The 17354-nt window shown below is 39.6% G+C and overlaps 1 protein-coding gene across 1 annotated transcript; it reads right to left on the bottom strand.

Moving 5' to 3' along the window:
* Nucleotides 1-1124: 1124 nt before the first annotated feature.
* ptpdc1a (protein tyrosine phosphatase domain containing 1a) lies at nt 1125-15481 on the bottom strand. Its single transcript, XM_069678387.1, has 10 exons — nt 15320-15481; nt 10959-11054; nt 8502-8673; nt 8083-8163; nt 7751-7869; nt 5014-5151; nt 3807-4927; nt 3190-3375; nt 2388-2498; nt 1125-2307 (listed from the first exon to the last, which is right to left on the bottom strand). The coding sequence occupies exons 2-10, from the start codon at nt 11044-11046 to the stop codon at nt 2194-2196; spliced, it is 2130 nt and encodes a 709-aa protein (XP_069534488.1). The 5' UTR covers nt 11047-11054; nt 15320-15481; the 3' UTR covers nt 1125-2193.
* Nucleotides 15482-17354: the final 1873 nt, after the last annotated feature.

Here is a 17354-nt window from a genome sequence, read left to right as displayed (position 1 = left end):
AAATCGCTGCAACGCTTTCTGCCAGCTACATCAGTGAACCACTCCTTACAGCTTGCTAGCTCGTTCTACCGAGCGAACAGTTAGCTAGCAGCACGTTCCAGCATGGTTGTCCAGGAAAGCAAACGTCGGATAAAAGTACAGCAGCTGGCTCTTTCGCAACAAATTAATATCAAGTGTTGCTACAAAATGTTTTCAAAAATACAAGTTGGAGCTTTGAGGTGTATCTACTAAAAAATATATGATTTATACAGTCTACCCACCTGTCTGCCATGTCGAAACGCTCCTCCACCCTCAGACTGCTTCTTCTTCGTGGTTTATTGACTCACTTACAATGACCTTAAAGGCGCATTACCTCCCCCTGCTGTTTCGGAGCGCAAATTACAACAGTAACTCTTATAATGTTTGAATTAAACTAATCAGTAATAATCATTTAAAAATACAGTAAAAGTATATTTAAGTGCAGCACTTCTACTACTTAAAATCACCTGATTGAATCTTAAAATTTCTTTCACATAAAGGATTAAAGTTTAAATTATTTCATTATTATTATCATTATTATTATTTTTATATGTTATTACGTTAGGTATTTCTAAAATAGAATAACATGAGTCCTCCTACTATTAAGAGTATTTGTAAAAGGATGTTTTTCCCACTATCTCCTGCTTACTGTTAATACATTACATACATCTATTTAGCTAAGATGTTGTAAGAAATAGAAATAGGGAAGCTTGGTGGAGTGAAATTCAAATTGGAGTTATAATGTAGTGTGATGATCACGATAAATTTCAACTGATGTTTTCTAACTTAAGGGATGACATCACAAAGCATTCACATCTCCGACATTTAAACAAATTCACCAACAAATTGAATCTGAATGTTTACAGAGATGACTGAATGTATTGCTTGACTTTTGGCAGTTATATGAATGTGAGAGTAAACGGTGTGGAACACGTGTTAGAGACTGTATGGTGAATACCTCGTGTTGAATAAAAGATATGGATGTCACACTACTGGGACAACACCAGGAGGCACACTTTCCTTTCTTTCTGGGTTGTAAGCTCTACTGTTGAAAAGCCTTTACAGTAAGATTCAATGAGAGACTGACTCGTGTCACATAGCTTGCAGTAAGTTGTGTTTAATTCTATAAGAAGTAACCCATTGTAACAATGAAAAAATAGTGCTTGTTGAAAATCCCCACAGTACAACGTCTCATGTCCGTCATATTATTATTATTATTATCATTAGTGTTACACATTCAGCGTGTGACAGTAGATCTATAGTGTCCATCTATGAGGTGAGACGTGGCCATTGACTCGTCTCGCCGGCTAAACACACACACACACACACACACACACACACACAGACGAGTTGCGATACACACAGCAGCATGAGTCAGGACAGAGGCCATTTGAGTTGAGGCAGACAGCATTTTGCTAAATGCAGCAGCGGAGGCAGATCAATGTTTTACAAATGCATGTAAAAGAGAACAGCACAGTGAGAGGTTTTTGGTGAGCACAGTATTAAGGACATAATATTGATTGGAAAAAGCAAATGCAGTGTGGCCTGTCGAATTTGCATTGCCATAAAAATGGCCACAGTTTGCGTTTGCTTCTAAGAAAACACGGTACATTCTACATGAACAAAGCGACCTTGCAACTTGTGAGCAGCTTATAGTTATTGAACCAAATGCTGCATTTCAAATAAGATCTGAATAAATAAGACACATTGTAGCATCTGCACAGTGTAAAAACATATTTTGGTTTAAATAAGACCCAACCATCTTACCGCGGCTTTGACAGCTGAGTTACACATTTAAATAACATTATACTAACATCATGAGATCGTTTCTCAATCATGATTCTACCAACTACCAGTTAGATAATAAAAGCAACATCTAGTCCCTTACAAATATTACAGTAGAACAAAACAAATGCTTTCAAACTGAGCACAGTGGCACATTAAAATAGAGAATGGCAGTGCTTAAAGTCTATTAAGAGCTTTTAAGATAAATAAAATGCTTAACCTTCAAATAAAATAGTCTTCAAATAACTTGAATGACTATCGATTGGCAGATCTCAGCAGTAACTGATGCAGAAACTGGCTTAAAACACAGTAATGCCCAAAAAATAAAGAGTAGAACCCTTTTATCTAGTCCTCTAGTCCTCGTGTCACAATGGTCCTGTTCAGGCTGCATCAGGAGTCCTCGTTCTCTTCCACAGCTTTGTCACGCAGCTCATGAAGAATAGGAGTCAGGATTGCTTTAAGTGTGTTGTACAAAGACTCGTTCTTCTCCAAGGCAGGGTCAATCTGAACAATACAGAAAATAAATAATAAATCCAAAACACACATCTTGATATGTTTCGTATACATCGTATGTTAATACTCACCTTAGTAAACACTTTAATTGTTTGGTTGAGAAAACTAGTTTCCACTTTTTCAGGCATTGGCAGCACATGAGCAGCACAATCGAGGATACACAGCAGAGTGAGCCTGTGACCCTGTCAGTAGGGAAGGGGATGAACAATACTATCAGATTAAATAAGAACATTTTTATGTTTTTGGTTATAAAAAAAATGACTGTATTAAATAAATAATACAAACAGAAAGAAAGCCCAGTGACAAGCTAAATGATGGCAAGTAGCAGTAGGTATATGTGAAGGTAAGGCCCTGTGTGTGCAGCTGTATTCCCAATCCTTACTGTCACTTTGTCCAAACTGCAGAAAACATAATTCTGAATGTTGTGAGTCAGTAAGTAAGTAAGTATATATTCTTAATGGAAAATGACAGAATTAAGATTAGAACGTGTAAAATGAATGGACAATGTTGCAAAAATGGGAGCAGAGTTTCAATGTTGTCAATAGTATACATGAAGATAATTAAATATTTTGTTTGACCAGATTTTTATAACTTTTTCAAAATATTTACATTACATACCGAACATTATTTTTGCTTAGTACAAAACTAAAGAAATTTGTAGAAAAGAAGGGCATCTCTCCAGTCTGGACTGCTTTTTAAAAACTAATCATGAAAACTGGACCTAAAATATTTTGCAAACTACCAGGTTTTTAATTTTTGCCAAACCTAAGTTTTACAGTGTTACTGGACACTGAGTTAAACTGCAGTCTAAAAACAGTTTTGTCATTGTTTGCTTCAGACAGTGATGTTGTGGAAAATATCCAAGTTGGCTACCTTTTCCAGCGAGTCGAGGGCGTTCTGTGGGTTTACATTCTTCTCACTGAGGGCTTTTATATCCTCGCTGCTGATGACGGGATCCTTCAGCTGCTCCAGCCACGACCACATGAGACCAGACAGGACCACAGGATCTCTCTCCATGCAGAGCCTCTCCCACGCTCCTTCTCTGGAGTTCAGCTCTGTCTGCATATCACAACACAGAGATGACAATGAACTGATTGAAATTAAGTGTCAATAGCCAAAAAAAAATGCAGGGTAAAATCAGGGATAATTCTGTCTGTTAAATAATTCACTAATGTCAGTCTGGGTGTGTTTTGAGGGTTTGGATCTTCAAAAGCCTAAAGTGACACAAATCCATGTTTCTTATGGCTTCATTAAGACACGTCAGGACACTGAGTGCAACATGCTTGCATGATACCAGGTTGGTGTTGTGGAAGAGGAAGCAACACTATTGCAGAAAACCACAGTAAGTTTACTTTCCCTTCTTAGTTGGAAAACTCAGATTTTCCTTGCAGTGAAAATGTGCTTGAACTTACCAAAGGTACACAAAACTAAAGTAGTCGACAGGTTGTATTGCTACATGACGGTAAACTAGGAAGTATGGGGTAGCCTACCTGCCACAGTGACACCTTGGAGGTGAGATCATTGTCTGTCAGGTCCATGGCCAGAGCTCTGGCCACCAGCAGGTGTCTGCTCTCAGCGGAGAGCTCAGAAGGAAGGGTGATGAAGGGAACTTCTGCAACACTCCCTCTATCTTCTCCATCTGCTGACACATCCACTTCTGACTGCGCCTCAGTGGTCACCAGTTTGCTCTTGGTTGATAAGGCTGCTAGTGTGGAGTAACAGTGGGATTTTCTCTTCTGCTCAGAGAGATCTAAGGATAAACTATGATGCCACTTGTGTAGCTTCTTTCTTGAGGAGGGTGGTCCTATGTCTTGCTTTGCATCCGTATTGGGGTCCTGAATGATGCTGATAATGTCCTGAGGAGAGAGATCACACAATCTGGGGGTGTTACATTCTGTAAGGCTGCTCTGGGAGAAGGAATGTTTGTTCAGGCAGTTTATTGGTTTGTAGCTCTTTAGATTTTCTAAATGGTACTGCTGTGGTTCAGGTTTGTAAAGGACAGAATCGCTGTAGCTGAGGCTCCTTTTGTTGGTCAAAGAGGATTTCAGAGGGCTCTCTTCATTCTGCTCTCTCCATAGCGGGTCGAGCTCATTATCACTGGATGCAGGCTGATCTTGAGGAGGTCTGGACTGCAGAGGGGGTGGGCTGAGAGGATGAGATAAACAAGGTGGCACAGGAATCCCCTTCCCCCTCATCTCCTTCCCGAGCTGCTGAAGCGCCTGCTGGGAAACGGTCTTCTCCACTTCAGCTGTGAGGTCGGGGATCTCTAGCCACTCCTCTTCGATCACCACTTGTCTGTTGGCTGCGATGTCGACGAGGAGCCGGCACACCAGCTGGACGATCTTTGGCACATTCTTCATCTGTCGAGCCTCGTAGCCATGAAGCAGGTGGCTCTGCCGGGTGAGGTACTGGGACAAGGTGACGGCACTCGCTTTGGGTTCTGCACATGAAAAGACGCTTCGGAGAGGAACCAGGAACTGGGCGAACTCCCTGACACACAGGAGCTGGCCTCTGGTCTGGATGGAGTTGGGCCTCTTGGCTCGCACAAACAGGATGGCTTGGTCAGCGTTCATCCGGGACGTGAAAACCAAGTAACAAGCCAATAACACACCTACATGATGAAAAGTAAACTAAAAAACTGATATTGTACACGCACAACTAAGATTTGAGCAATTCCAAATTGTTGGTGTCACAAACCTGTTCTTCCAAGGCCAGCATGACAGTGGACAGCCAGTTTCCCTTCTTGGATAGCAAATGACATGACTTTGACCATGTCAAGGATTGTAGTCAGAGATGCCACGCCATAATCCTTCCAACCAAAGTTGTAGTAATAAACTGAAAAACACAAAAGCAGAAGAATTCCTAATTACATGGCTCATTTTGTTTTCATCTTACAGCACAGGAGTTCTCCAGTGAAGTACAGTTGATAAAATGATCAAAGTAAATGGAGCAAACTAAAGAAAATGTTTTTTTTATTTCACACATTCTTTTTCCTTGGCAAAAAATGCCAACTACCCACGTTACCCACAGTGCAACTGTTCAGACATAGATTAAGTTTGATATGCTTGGAGCTCTGGTTTAGCTCAGTTGGTAGAGCAGGCGTCCCACATACAGAGGCTACAGTCCTCAACGCACTGATCGCAGGTTCGATTCCCAGTCTGTCGATCCTTTGGTGCATGTCTTCCCCCACTCTCTACTCCCCACATTTCTTGTCTCACCTCAGCTGTCCTATCAAATAAAGGCAAAAGCCCAAAAAATAATCTTTAAATTATGAAGCCTTTACATAACCAACTATTTAAAAACCCGACAGCAGTCCCTTCAGACTTGTGCAGAGTTGAAAGAGATTGCTCATATGACTATATATAACAAGTGCTACTCATGGTGGATTCATGTTGGGCCTCTCTTTAAATAACTTAACAAAGAGTCGGTCTAGACCTGCTCTTTCTGTAAAGTGTCTCGAGATAACCCTGGTTATGATTTGGCGCTATACAAATAAAATTTGATTGATTGATTGATTGATATGACTTTAACATGAAATGCTTATTCAGAAATGAAATAGACATGAAGCTTAGCATAACTTCAAGCAGGAAGACTGTTTCATATTCATTCATTCAGTCATCATTCATTCATTACATGTTCTCTCGCTTTCCCATTCTCAGTCCTTCCTGTCTGGTGATCAGCTGATTATGGACGTCTACTATTTAAAGTACTGAACAGACCACATTTAGCCTCGACTTCTATCGACCAATCATGACGTTCACCTCCAATCCATCTCATCAGCTCCTCAGCTCATGCATCCTTCTTCACCACCAACACCAGTGTCTAGACTCCCTCGGGGGGTATCCTATCCTGCTCTCCGCCTCACTAACCCTTCGAGTATCTGAAGACATCACGATGGGGTCTAATCACCAATAGACATTGCACATTTCTGATCTTTCCAAACTTGTAAATAAATAATTGTTCCCTCATAATGAAGTCTCTCCTGACTGAAATGTTAAAATGAATTATAGAGACTTGTTAGTTCATTAAAAGTTGAAACTACAGTGATACTCAATGAATCTTTAGACACCGGACCAGGAAAAAAAAATACAAGTCACACAAACCAACACTATAATTATTTTTATTTAATTATAAATAGTAATTAAGGACATAATAAGTAGGAAAGCTACTCGGTTATCAAATATGAGGTTTTAACTTGGAGAATGGTCCAACGTTATTTTAGATTTTCACTGATTATTGTCTTTTGAGTTGCTGATCAATCTGGAAAGGGTTCAAATTATATCTGATTTCCTACATTAATGCAACTTACAAACTGGAATACAGCATTATGACATTATTACAGCATTTGATCTGCCCACCCTGTGCATGATTTAGGAGGCAAATGGCCGCCGTGTGGTCAATAGACTCATACTAAAGCAATTTTTCTCAATCATCACACTGACCCACTAGAAGTGTGTGGAGGTGTCTGTATGTGCTGTAATCACCCTGCCCTATGCTTGCATTTTCTATTTTTCCACACCTTCCCACAAGGTTGAGAAGAAGTGTGGGCGTGTTTATTTCTACTTCAGAATGTAGCAGCCTTGAGAAAAATCAGTAGTTCTTGCCAGCACTGCTTCCTTTTCTCCTTCAAGCATCACTATTCTCGCTGCAGCCTTGGGTGAAATCTGTTTGTGGGTCTGTGTTCAGCTTTTAGATTCAGTACTTTTGCCACGATCAGATTTCTACTTAAAAACTACTTAAGTTTTGATATTTTTGACAGCTCTCCCAGCAAGATAACAAGCCAGTGTTTATACCTGGCGCTTTTAACTGAGTCAAATGAAAGACAGCACAGAGATGCGCTTTGATGAGGTGACTCGGGGAAAGATCTCAGGGGTGCTTGTTAGGAAATGGAATCAAGATTGCCATCCTCCAAAGACACAACAAATGTGTAATCACTCTGTAATGACTTGGTTACCAGAGACCCTCACATGCTCCACATGTAGGAAAGACACAAATCTTAAGTAAGTCCAAGCACAAATGTTAGACCTACCTTTAGTCTCTCAGATAATTCTTTCTAAGCTACAGATTAAATGTGTTTTATAGCAACTCATGTACTACCAGTACTCTCAACTCATACAGTCTCTTCTACATCTTGTTGAACTACTGATTAAGTGTAGATTTTAACTAAATCATGGATTTAAATTCTTCATGGCTACTGCTATTAAGGAAGGTCTTATATAGTAAAACTATCATCTATATATAGTGGTTGCTAGGAAACTTCCAAGAAGCATCCAATCAGAAAGCAATCGACAATGTAAACACTGCCACTGCCTCAAGAGGAGCTGAAACAATACATCAAAGTGGTAATTTCGAAAGGGACAAAAAGTGAAGAAACTAAGGCTTTGCTATCATTTATACATTGCATTCTTCTGTAGGGGGAGATATAGAGACTCACTGCCTGCCTCCATGAAAGTTTCAGGTCGATAAGTGAAGCCGCTCTCCTGCTCCAGTGAGTTGCCACAGCTGGCATGTTCTCCAGGCCGCTGCAGGTTTATGACCGTCTTCAGACCGCACCTGAAGACAGCAACAGGTCAACGTCAAAGTACAAACCATCCACACAGAACAAGTCAGCAATATATATATATATTTCTGCACTGCCTTTATTAACACGTAGGTCAACATGGAAAGCTAGAGCAACAACCTCCATTTCACTGTTAATCAAAAAATGTTATTTAACAAATAAAAAATTATTGATTGAAATGAGATGTGAGGAAGAGACTACTGTACCTTTGAAATTGTGCAATTATATTATATTTCTCTATGATTTCAGTGGAAGGCCTTGCCATAGCTAACAAGTTGTCAGTAATCCTGTAAGTGGAGAATATGATAAGTTAGGGGGAGTTGCAGTACATACAGTAAAATTTAAAAAAAATAAATGTTGAATTAGGACGGTTTAGCAGGTTAAACACAACTTTTAACTGACCCTGCAAGCATACTGATGGAGTGAAACTAAAGTTCTCACATGTTCAATGATTCCATTTTTAAAACAGAACGTAGTGCAGGGCAAAAACCAGGACAAATGTATTGACTTTTCATGTAGCTACTGATGTGGACTTTAGTAACCCGCCCCGACAGAGCACAGCGCTGAGAGGAGTACATAAACACGAGGGCTGTCTATAAGGTATTGGTAAGACTGGCCAACGTACCAGGACGAGTACAGTCCTTTGACGGCTTGCTCCTCATCGCTCCAGCGAGAGGGGTTCTCATATTTACAGGCTTTCCCTCCACAGGCCATGGAGCACTGCATGTGTCCGGGGATGACGTGCCTCAGGGTCTCCCCCATCTTGGTGTACTTTGCTGTCGGGATCCTAGCATTGGCTGGGGACAGAAATATACGACAGAAAAAGGACACATAAGAACGGTTTACTGATCAGCACTTACCGCATGCTGTCCTTGTGGCTGAAGTCATCATCAAACCCTTAAATGGAAAAAAGAAAAATGTTATTTTATCAGTGTGTTTACATCTCTGGCTCATGCATTCGGAGCGATGCTCAGGCTGGTTCATGCTGACGGCCACCATGACTCTGTGGGAGGAGGAGGAGAGGAACGCCAGGGTGGAGCTGCGTCTTCGCTGCAGGACCTTGAGCAGGATATCCGAGGCAGAGTGCCTGCGATTGTGTCTTCTCGTGCTGCCCGCCATCTCCCCGGCTAAGGAGTGACGTCCGCTGTGCAGCGGCATCTTGCAGCGCGGACTGTGCTGCAGCCTGCACTGTGAGCGTCTCTGCACTGACAGCAGCTCGTGGCTGGACAGCTCTGTGCCCATGGTGAATCATCACACAACAATCACCCATTGGCACAGAGTTCATCTGCAGCATTTGAAGTGTCACCATGACAACCATCTCCAAAGTCGTCAGTGGGAGGTAGATGGGGGCGAATGTTGTGCACACAAATTACACACATACACAATGTACTGATCTGAAGCAGGCGGCTTGTTAATGAGAGAGGAAAACACAGTACATGCTTGCATAGAAGGCCATACATCTGGTGGAGAACTGTTAACAATGAAACATATTTTTCTGCTTGTGATTGAAGAAACTGTAGTAGTGATTTACGTAAAACTAACTACACATCTAACATGCTGCGTAACATTATGAGGTTTTTTAATATAAAACAAATTTTTTAAGGCATTATTGGTAACATTAGTAGTATTTATTATCAAAAATATCTTATGAAAAGGTAATACTGCCCGAAATTAAACTGATTACGTTTATTCTGTAAGATGATTATTTTGTCTAAGAATACCCAGTTAATAATGAAACAAAATGAAGTGAGACAATCCTTAAATTCAAAGCATCGCTATGTGAATAAATACAGTATATTTGGCATACTTGAATATCAATCAAAGAGCCGTAAGAAAGGAAAACTTGTATCCACTGGTTTAAGAGGAGTCTATGTAACTGTTAAACTGACATTGTGCCTGAAGCCTGCTGAACAATTCAGCAGTTTGTCCTCTATCGAGCTGAAGCCAAAAGGTGAAATGATACTGCCGGCTAACTGAGGCTCTCAGTGTGTGGGAGCAGCAGGCAGACTGACAAACAGCAAAGATGACAGAGGGCTGCAGCAGCAGACAGCAGGGGAGGACTGGCTTCTAATATTAAGATCACAAAATAAACTGCCATTTTATTTATTCTTACAATCAGGACCAGAGTAATGCTATTTCTCTCCTATAATATACACAACAAACTGAGGGTGCTAAGATAAAAAAAATAAATGAATTGCAGGCCTAATTTTCTTCCCAAGTCCCCCCAATATAGCTAATAATAGCCTACAGTATGCACATATAAAAAGACAGCCGTTTTTAACTGTTCTTTGTCATGTGTTGGTCTCTGAAATATCAAGGCTATCCCTTTATTTTAAGTAATAACAAATTAATCAATTATACTGATCAGGAATGGCCATATTGTTTTACCTTCACTCTACTGAGTTTGTACATATGTAAATTATATAGTATAAAGGCAATTTTAACTTTTTTTTTGTTGATTCCCTTTCTTTTAGTTTAGTTGCATCATTAAAAACAGAACACGTACGCCTGTCAACAGATTTATAATGTGTTTGGGTTTTTTCATTATGAAAACATTTTAAAGATAGTCTACCAAGGAAAATGGCGCCTGAGGCGACTAACTGATAAAAGTGCACCCAACACAAAAACTTAAAGTAAATATGGGAAAAAATTGCCTCGTGGCACCTATCAGGTCTTTATAATATGTCATGTTTTGTTGCCATAATAATGATGTCCTGCACTGCAACACATGTCTAATCAATACTAAAGATACACTAATGTTGATCTTTTATTGATGGAAATGGAGTGGATAGGTGTTTCATGACCTGTTAACCATCAGCTTCAGTTCTTATGACACACACTAGAGCAACAACACTGGTCAGAAAATGGAACTGCTGCCCCCCATATCAAGCCTGTCTATAGTCTACCATGTCCATCTTGTAGAAATGACTCCCCAACTTACAGAAAAAGATGCAGCTACTTACACACCATATCATTTTTACATTTCAAGTTAACAGCCCCGTGCCATTTCTTTGCAAAATACAAAAATAAAAAAAACATGCAGCTTAAATTGTTTTGTTTTTGTGTTGAATATCTCTCTTACCTCGCTCCATCTCTGTGCTGATCTCTGCAGTGCGTGCTCCAGTCATCGAGTAAGGCAGGTCACTCAGTATGCTGACACCTGCTGCCATGGCAGGAGCTGAAAGGTGTGAATAAACATTGTGTGACAAAAGGCAGAATCAGAAAACAAAAAAAAGCAGCTTATAAGCAGAAGCTTTGGTGGTGCTGATAACGCAAGCAGTCACAAGGCGCACACCAAATGAGATGTGAGCCGCGTTGCCTGGCAAGATAAACCCAGGAGAGAGAGGGAAATGTGCAAACTGAGCCACCATGTCAGCAGCTCATGTGTCAGTCTGACCGCAGCACCTCTGGGAGCAGGTGGGCGTGGCCTGGGGACAACAGCGGGAGCTGGGGGCACATCCGAGATCCAAGGTGCTGAGTTACAAAAAGCACTGACTTCAGCAGCACTCACACAGGACAAACAGAGAGGCCTCAGAATGAGCTGGCAGTTATGCAGAATCGTTGCTCTAAGCTCCATTTCAATATGTGTTGAGTTTCATTAATTCTAGATTAAGTAAAGATCCCTCCTTTTTCATTGGGCTCCTATCAATTCATCTATTATTCAAGTGAACACATCCATCTGCTATTGTGCAGCTGCAGAACAACACAAGTTGACTTGTACAACTGATTTATGTAGCCCGAGATCTCCCAGAGTGTCAGCTTAACTCCAGGGACCAACTGTTTCTCACGTTACACCCAAAGCTCCAATAGGCCTCATCACTTGTGCTTACTTTGTTGCAGGAGTGAAACTCTGCACCTTCACAGCTCTCTGCCTCACTGTGGCTCATTAACAATTGAGCGAGGTCGCTGTACTAACTTTTTGATGGGCAAATGATTCCTTGACCTATGAGTTTTCCTTCCTCTTTGATAAAGTACATTAGGGCTTAATCAAAGAGCAAGGAGACTCTAGGAGTTAGTTTTACCTGTGTGCCATAATTGAGCACAGGTGTTGGTCATGACAAAACGAGGGGTCTGTTCTATTCATGTGTCCGAATAAGTAACAACAGTATGACAGTGAGCATAAACAATACCAGGACCCAGTTAACGTTTGCATAGACTACCTTTCACTCTAAAGTTTGTCCATTATGCACATTATTTCCCCTAGCTAAGTGGTATATTTTGGAGCACTGCATAAACACAATGGCAGCTCCTGCCATGGTACAGCAATGTCCACTTCAAGTAACTACGCTTCAACTAAATCATCATCTTTCAATGTTACTTAAAAGCCTTCCTGTCAGTGTTAGCTAGCTTATCCTAGATGGACAAGAAAATACAAATAGAAAAAGAGAGCCAAGCTGTCAAAGATGAGAATGTTGTTCCGTATGTGCGAGATCTTGCTGTGAAATGAACATGAATGTAGCAAAGAATAATAATATGAGTGTGACAGCAAAACAAGTGAATATTGACAGCTTACTAACACTGATAGATTTCGATAAAACACAGAGAGCTAAAAGCTATTGAGCTATTTCATTGGTAGACAATTATTTGTTATTTTTGCATTTTGTTTTTCTTTGTAAACACAGGGGGGCATTAAGCACCTGACCAATCACTGACAGGATTCAGATAAAGCTAGGTGCGTCGCAGCAGGTGTGTCACTGTCAGGTGATGCACCAGGAAGGGGACGCAGGTTTTTTTTTTACCAGGACGATAAGAGGCAGCGGGAAACATGGATGTTTGCTTTAAAGTGGAAATAAATCAGCTTGTATCATGACATTGGACATTGAACTTCTTAATGCAGGGGTGTTCGAACCAACTGGCACAGTGCATCAGTGGCCTTTTATTGAACATAAATATTTTTGAAGAACACCTTTTTAGAATATAACAAATAGCCACAACAAACATTATTATTATATGACTAAAGAGTTACGTTAACTTTTGACTCGCAAGTGATAAAGTTGTTACATTTAAACTAAATGAACACTATGAATTTTCTCGTCTTTTTACTGAGAAAATTTGTTTTTGGCACATCATTCAAACAGTTCTATCATATTTATCAACGTTCATTGAATTCCTGACGTCACCTGTGTAGAGGTTGAGTGTTCTCAGTACGTCATATATTATTTGATGCTGTAGTGTTGATACTCACTGATCAATCAAAAAAATAAATAGAAATGTAAATAAGAATTCTAAACATAGAAGAATAGATAGCAGTTTCTGCTGCCTAAGGGCCACTATCTGAATAATATTATACTTTACAGCTTAAGCTAAGTTGTTGTTTTATTTACTAAAACAATTTTTCTATAAAAAGGGAGACAAGTTGTAATTGAAATGCATCTTTAACAATTTTAGACCAAAACCCAGTATAACACTGGTTGAAGTGATTCCAACATTACAGTCATAAAGAAGCCAACCCAATCGGTTCAGCAGTCTGTTGGCTGGAGCCCGACACCACTTGGCAATGTTAATAGGAGGCTCTCGAGGACTAGCTGGTAAATGTGATGAATGTAAATCAAACATGAACAATTCTTTGAACCCAAGCAAATTAAATTAATTCCTTTACTCATCTGCTAATCAAGAACAAATTAACCAAGGCTTCACACATTTGTGATGGATCCATAAGCTCATGTCCACCAGGATGCCAGCGTGTTGGCGTACATGACAGAGATGGTGTGAAGGCTGAGAGATAGCTTTCAGAGACGCTGTTAAAGAGTGTGGGATGTGAGAGTCATTTCCACTGAGTGTGCTAATAAAGAAATATGGCACACAAGATGGTGTTCTTCGCAGTCTATATTACTATGGGTACATCCCAAATCTATTTTTTGATTTTTCCTCGCCCTTTGGTTCCTCGTTTGAAACAGAAGTCATTCTGGTCAGCTATCTTTCAGGTCGCCCAACAGCTCTTATTTTTACTTCAGAGGAGCGAGGAAAGAGGAGGGATCTCATCTTACTGGATATGAAGAGAAAGGGTCTGCTAAAACGAGAAAATCGAACATGAATTATAACTCTTGAGTGGATCTCAGGGCTAAGAATAGTAAATTGTAAAAATGTTCTAGAATGTTCTTTTAAAAAAGCCTGTCTGTAGGTCTGTTAAGTGGTCCAGATCAGCATTTTAAAGAAATTAATCCAGCAGGGGTATAGTAATATTTAAGAATTCACATGTGGAGTACAAGGCTTAATTTTATGTAGGAGTTTATGTGAACAAAATGATGCAAAAGGTGTTGAAGAAAATTGTTTCGGTAATTTTTATCTGTGTGTGGGAAGGCTGAACAGAGGATACAAGTTACAGCAACAGGTGTTCAATAACAGAACAAATAAAGCAAATAAAAACTCCAGGACAACTGTAGGTTTTCTTTACAACAGACATTCTTGGCTGTGTCAAAAATCGCTCTCCTGATCCAATCAATCACTATTTCCTATTAAACAGGCACCTTAGAGACTTTTGCATTATTACTAACTGATTTCTAAGGATATTATGGTATCACACTCAATCACTCAGATAGCTGAAACATATATGGAGTGGTTTCAGACTGCCTCTGATTTGACTTAGCAGTAAAGGCAATGCTGTTATGATGACAAAAAAATAATGACTGATAATGTTGTTGGCATTGCATTTAGGCTAAGTGTGCCAGTTCCGGTTCCTGGTACTGTTCATTTTGTTATGTCTCATTCGAGCGAGCCATCATAAATGTTGTTATATCACTTGTGTTTTTGAAGGGTGTGCAGTGACAAAGATGTATTGCAACTAATAAGAATTACTAATCTTGGATCCAGAACTGCATATTCTCATCCACATAAGATGATGAGGAAAACACAGTGGGGAGTTACAAAATTAAAACATGTCCCTTAAACAATTTGACAATTTAAGCAGAGTACAAATAGCCTTTTTTATAATAGCACTTATCACAGCACCTCCTGACTACAGCTGCAGGTACCTAGTTGCAACCTGAGAAGCATACGCTCCTCCTAATCTGGCGGTGGTTTCAGTAACGATACAGAGATCAGAGGCAGATAGGGTTTCTGAGAGACATGCTGTTATGGGTTAATTAGTTCTGAGTTCCTGATACTATATGTCGGAGAATACAAATCAATGTTTGGACAGTTCTGTCAGCTATGAAGCGGTCTTAGGAGCTGCAACAGGTTAAACGCCAGCTCCTTCATTAATGTCACTTTACGTCAAATCACAAGTTAATAAGCGTGTGTGTAAAACTCACTGACAACTTTAAAAGTAACAACGCTTCTTTTGGCCACCAATGGCAAACGTTGAGGGACTTCTTCAGTACTGTGTAATGTTATCCTTACAGTATGGGTCTGGTGCTGATGCTGCAAGCGGAAAACGCGAGCTTATTAGCCTACTGTACTGCGTTAGCTGAAGCTAGCACTGCGGCTAAAGAAGGCCTTACTTACCGTTTTCCTGACGTCTGAGTCCGGGGACCTTTACAGTTTACACACAGTCTATTCATCGCGTTACAGCCATCGTTGTTTCATCGCTGGCACGTAGCAAACCAGGATTTTCCTCTAGCCACATCATTTGGTCTGCTAAGTACAGCTAGCATACTAGCTAACCTAGCAACCTGACATGTTGTCATGTAGAACGGTCCCGTTATGTCACGTGACCACAGACAGCGCTCAGCGTATTTTAATTATTATATGGTGGCAATTGGAATACATTAGTTCAAACATTTTGTTAAACCTTTTTTTTTTATAAAACTGTTTATATTTTCTTCAACGGTAAAAGGGAAATAGTAGATTTTCTCTGCTCTCTGTTGGTGAACATCTATACTTACATTACACATTTTCTGTCAGACAGCTCCGTAACAACGTTTTTCTTTAATCTCACTGATTTTCTTTAAAATCAAAGTAGACCCATTATTATGAAACATTATAGTGATTAAAACTATACTTGAGTCAGTAATAAACGTAACTTCTTGTGCTCAATGGAAAGTTATTTTATGCCATCCTGACACATTAGAGAAGATATAAACATGAAGATGTAGTTTACTTGGCATTGTTTTTTCTGTTCATTTAGGGGTATGATTGAATTCTACAATGATGTTAAAGAAAATGAATAATTTTTTCCTAACCTTTGAAATAACCATTCCTCACTCTTCTACTGACGCACTGTTTCAGCTGCCACTGGCAAACAATATAAGGACCTCAGAGATGAAAGGCTGCTGACTTTGTTTTTCTGAAGTCCTCTGGTACAGCCTAGTGGCTGGTTATTAAAATGATGAAGTCCACTTGCAACGCAAACACTGAAAAACTGCAGATAAATGATTGATTCATTTATTTCTATACTTGAACAATATCAAAAGGTGTACTTCATACATAAGCAAAAAAAATCGGAATCATTTTTTATTACAAAACGCTATTCAAAAAATTAAAGAAGCGTTGTGGTCCTTGGGTATCATCAGACTGAGAAAGAGATGACTCATCCTACTGCAAGTCAGCTGTTTAATACATCTCAATAACAAACACAGGCTACAATTTATGAGCATAAGTAATGCATAATTAATGGAGCAGAATTAATTGTATGCAATTTTGTGCTAATTTGGTACATGTGTACCAATAATTAAATCAGCAGCATCTGCCATGACTGGTTGGGTCCACAGCCGTACAAAGGTATTATTATTGCAGGTGTCAGCATGATAAACATATATGAAATGCACAAAAAACATACGTTAGATAGATCAGCTCCAGACAGGTTTTAATTTGATATGTTTTTCACAAAGAAAAAAAAACAAATACCTCATTAGAAATTCTAGGAACTGTCCCTCATCCTAAATTTCAAATGCAGGATCTGTAAATATGCAAATGTTTTTCATTTCAAAAGTCTGACTACAGAACACTTCTTCACTGACCAATCTATTGTCAACGTGTTACCTAGAGACTCCAAGTTTCCACCTCACACATCACACTTTTTAATTGGCTCCAAACTACTCGTAATGTCACAAAAATCAAACTTGTACATCCAGGTGTTTACTGAGATTAGTTGAGCATCCTCTGCAGTGGCTAAATGTGAAAACATCGAACTCTGCAAAACATGATTCTACATCATACAAACATACATTTCAAAGATATTAGGAATGTTATGAGATTTTGAAAATGCAGGTGCTGGTTCCTATGTGTATAGTGTGTAAATATGCACATAATTGTTTGGATACAGAGATGGTATATTTGTCAGGAATGCAGATACTACGGATTATGGCCTAAACACTCAACGTGGCAGATACAGGGCTCTCATTGGCAGAGAGGCTTGGATAAGCTAAACAGCAAATATATTATATTTGTACATTTTCCCAGTAAAAGAGATATACCTTCATTCTCTGATACCTGACATGTTACTGCTTATCATTAAGTTTTGTGTGTTTCATTCATTCAAGTGACCACCAGGGGAGGATGTTCTAACAATGACAGGCAATCAAACTGAAGATTGCAACAT

The sequence above is a fragment of the Semicossyphus pulcher genome, unplaced genomic scaffold, assembly GCF_022749685.1.
Source record: "Semicossyphus pulcher isolate SPU_LCO1_2020_fin unplaced genomic scaffold, fSemPul1.0.p SCAF_3, whole genome shotgun sequence".
Classification (NCBI taxonomy): Eukaryota; Metazoa; Chordata; class Actinopteri; order Labriformes; family Labridae; genus Semicossyphus; species Semicossyphus pulcher.
This window is presented reverse-complemented; position numbering and strand designations above follow the sequence as displayed.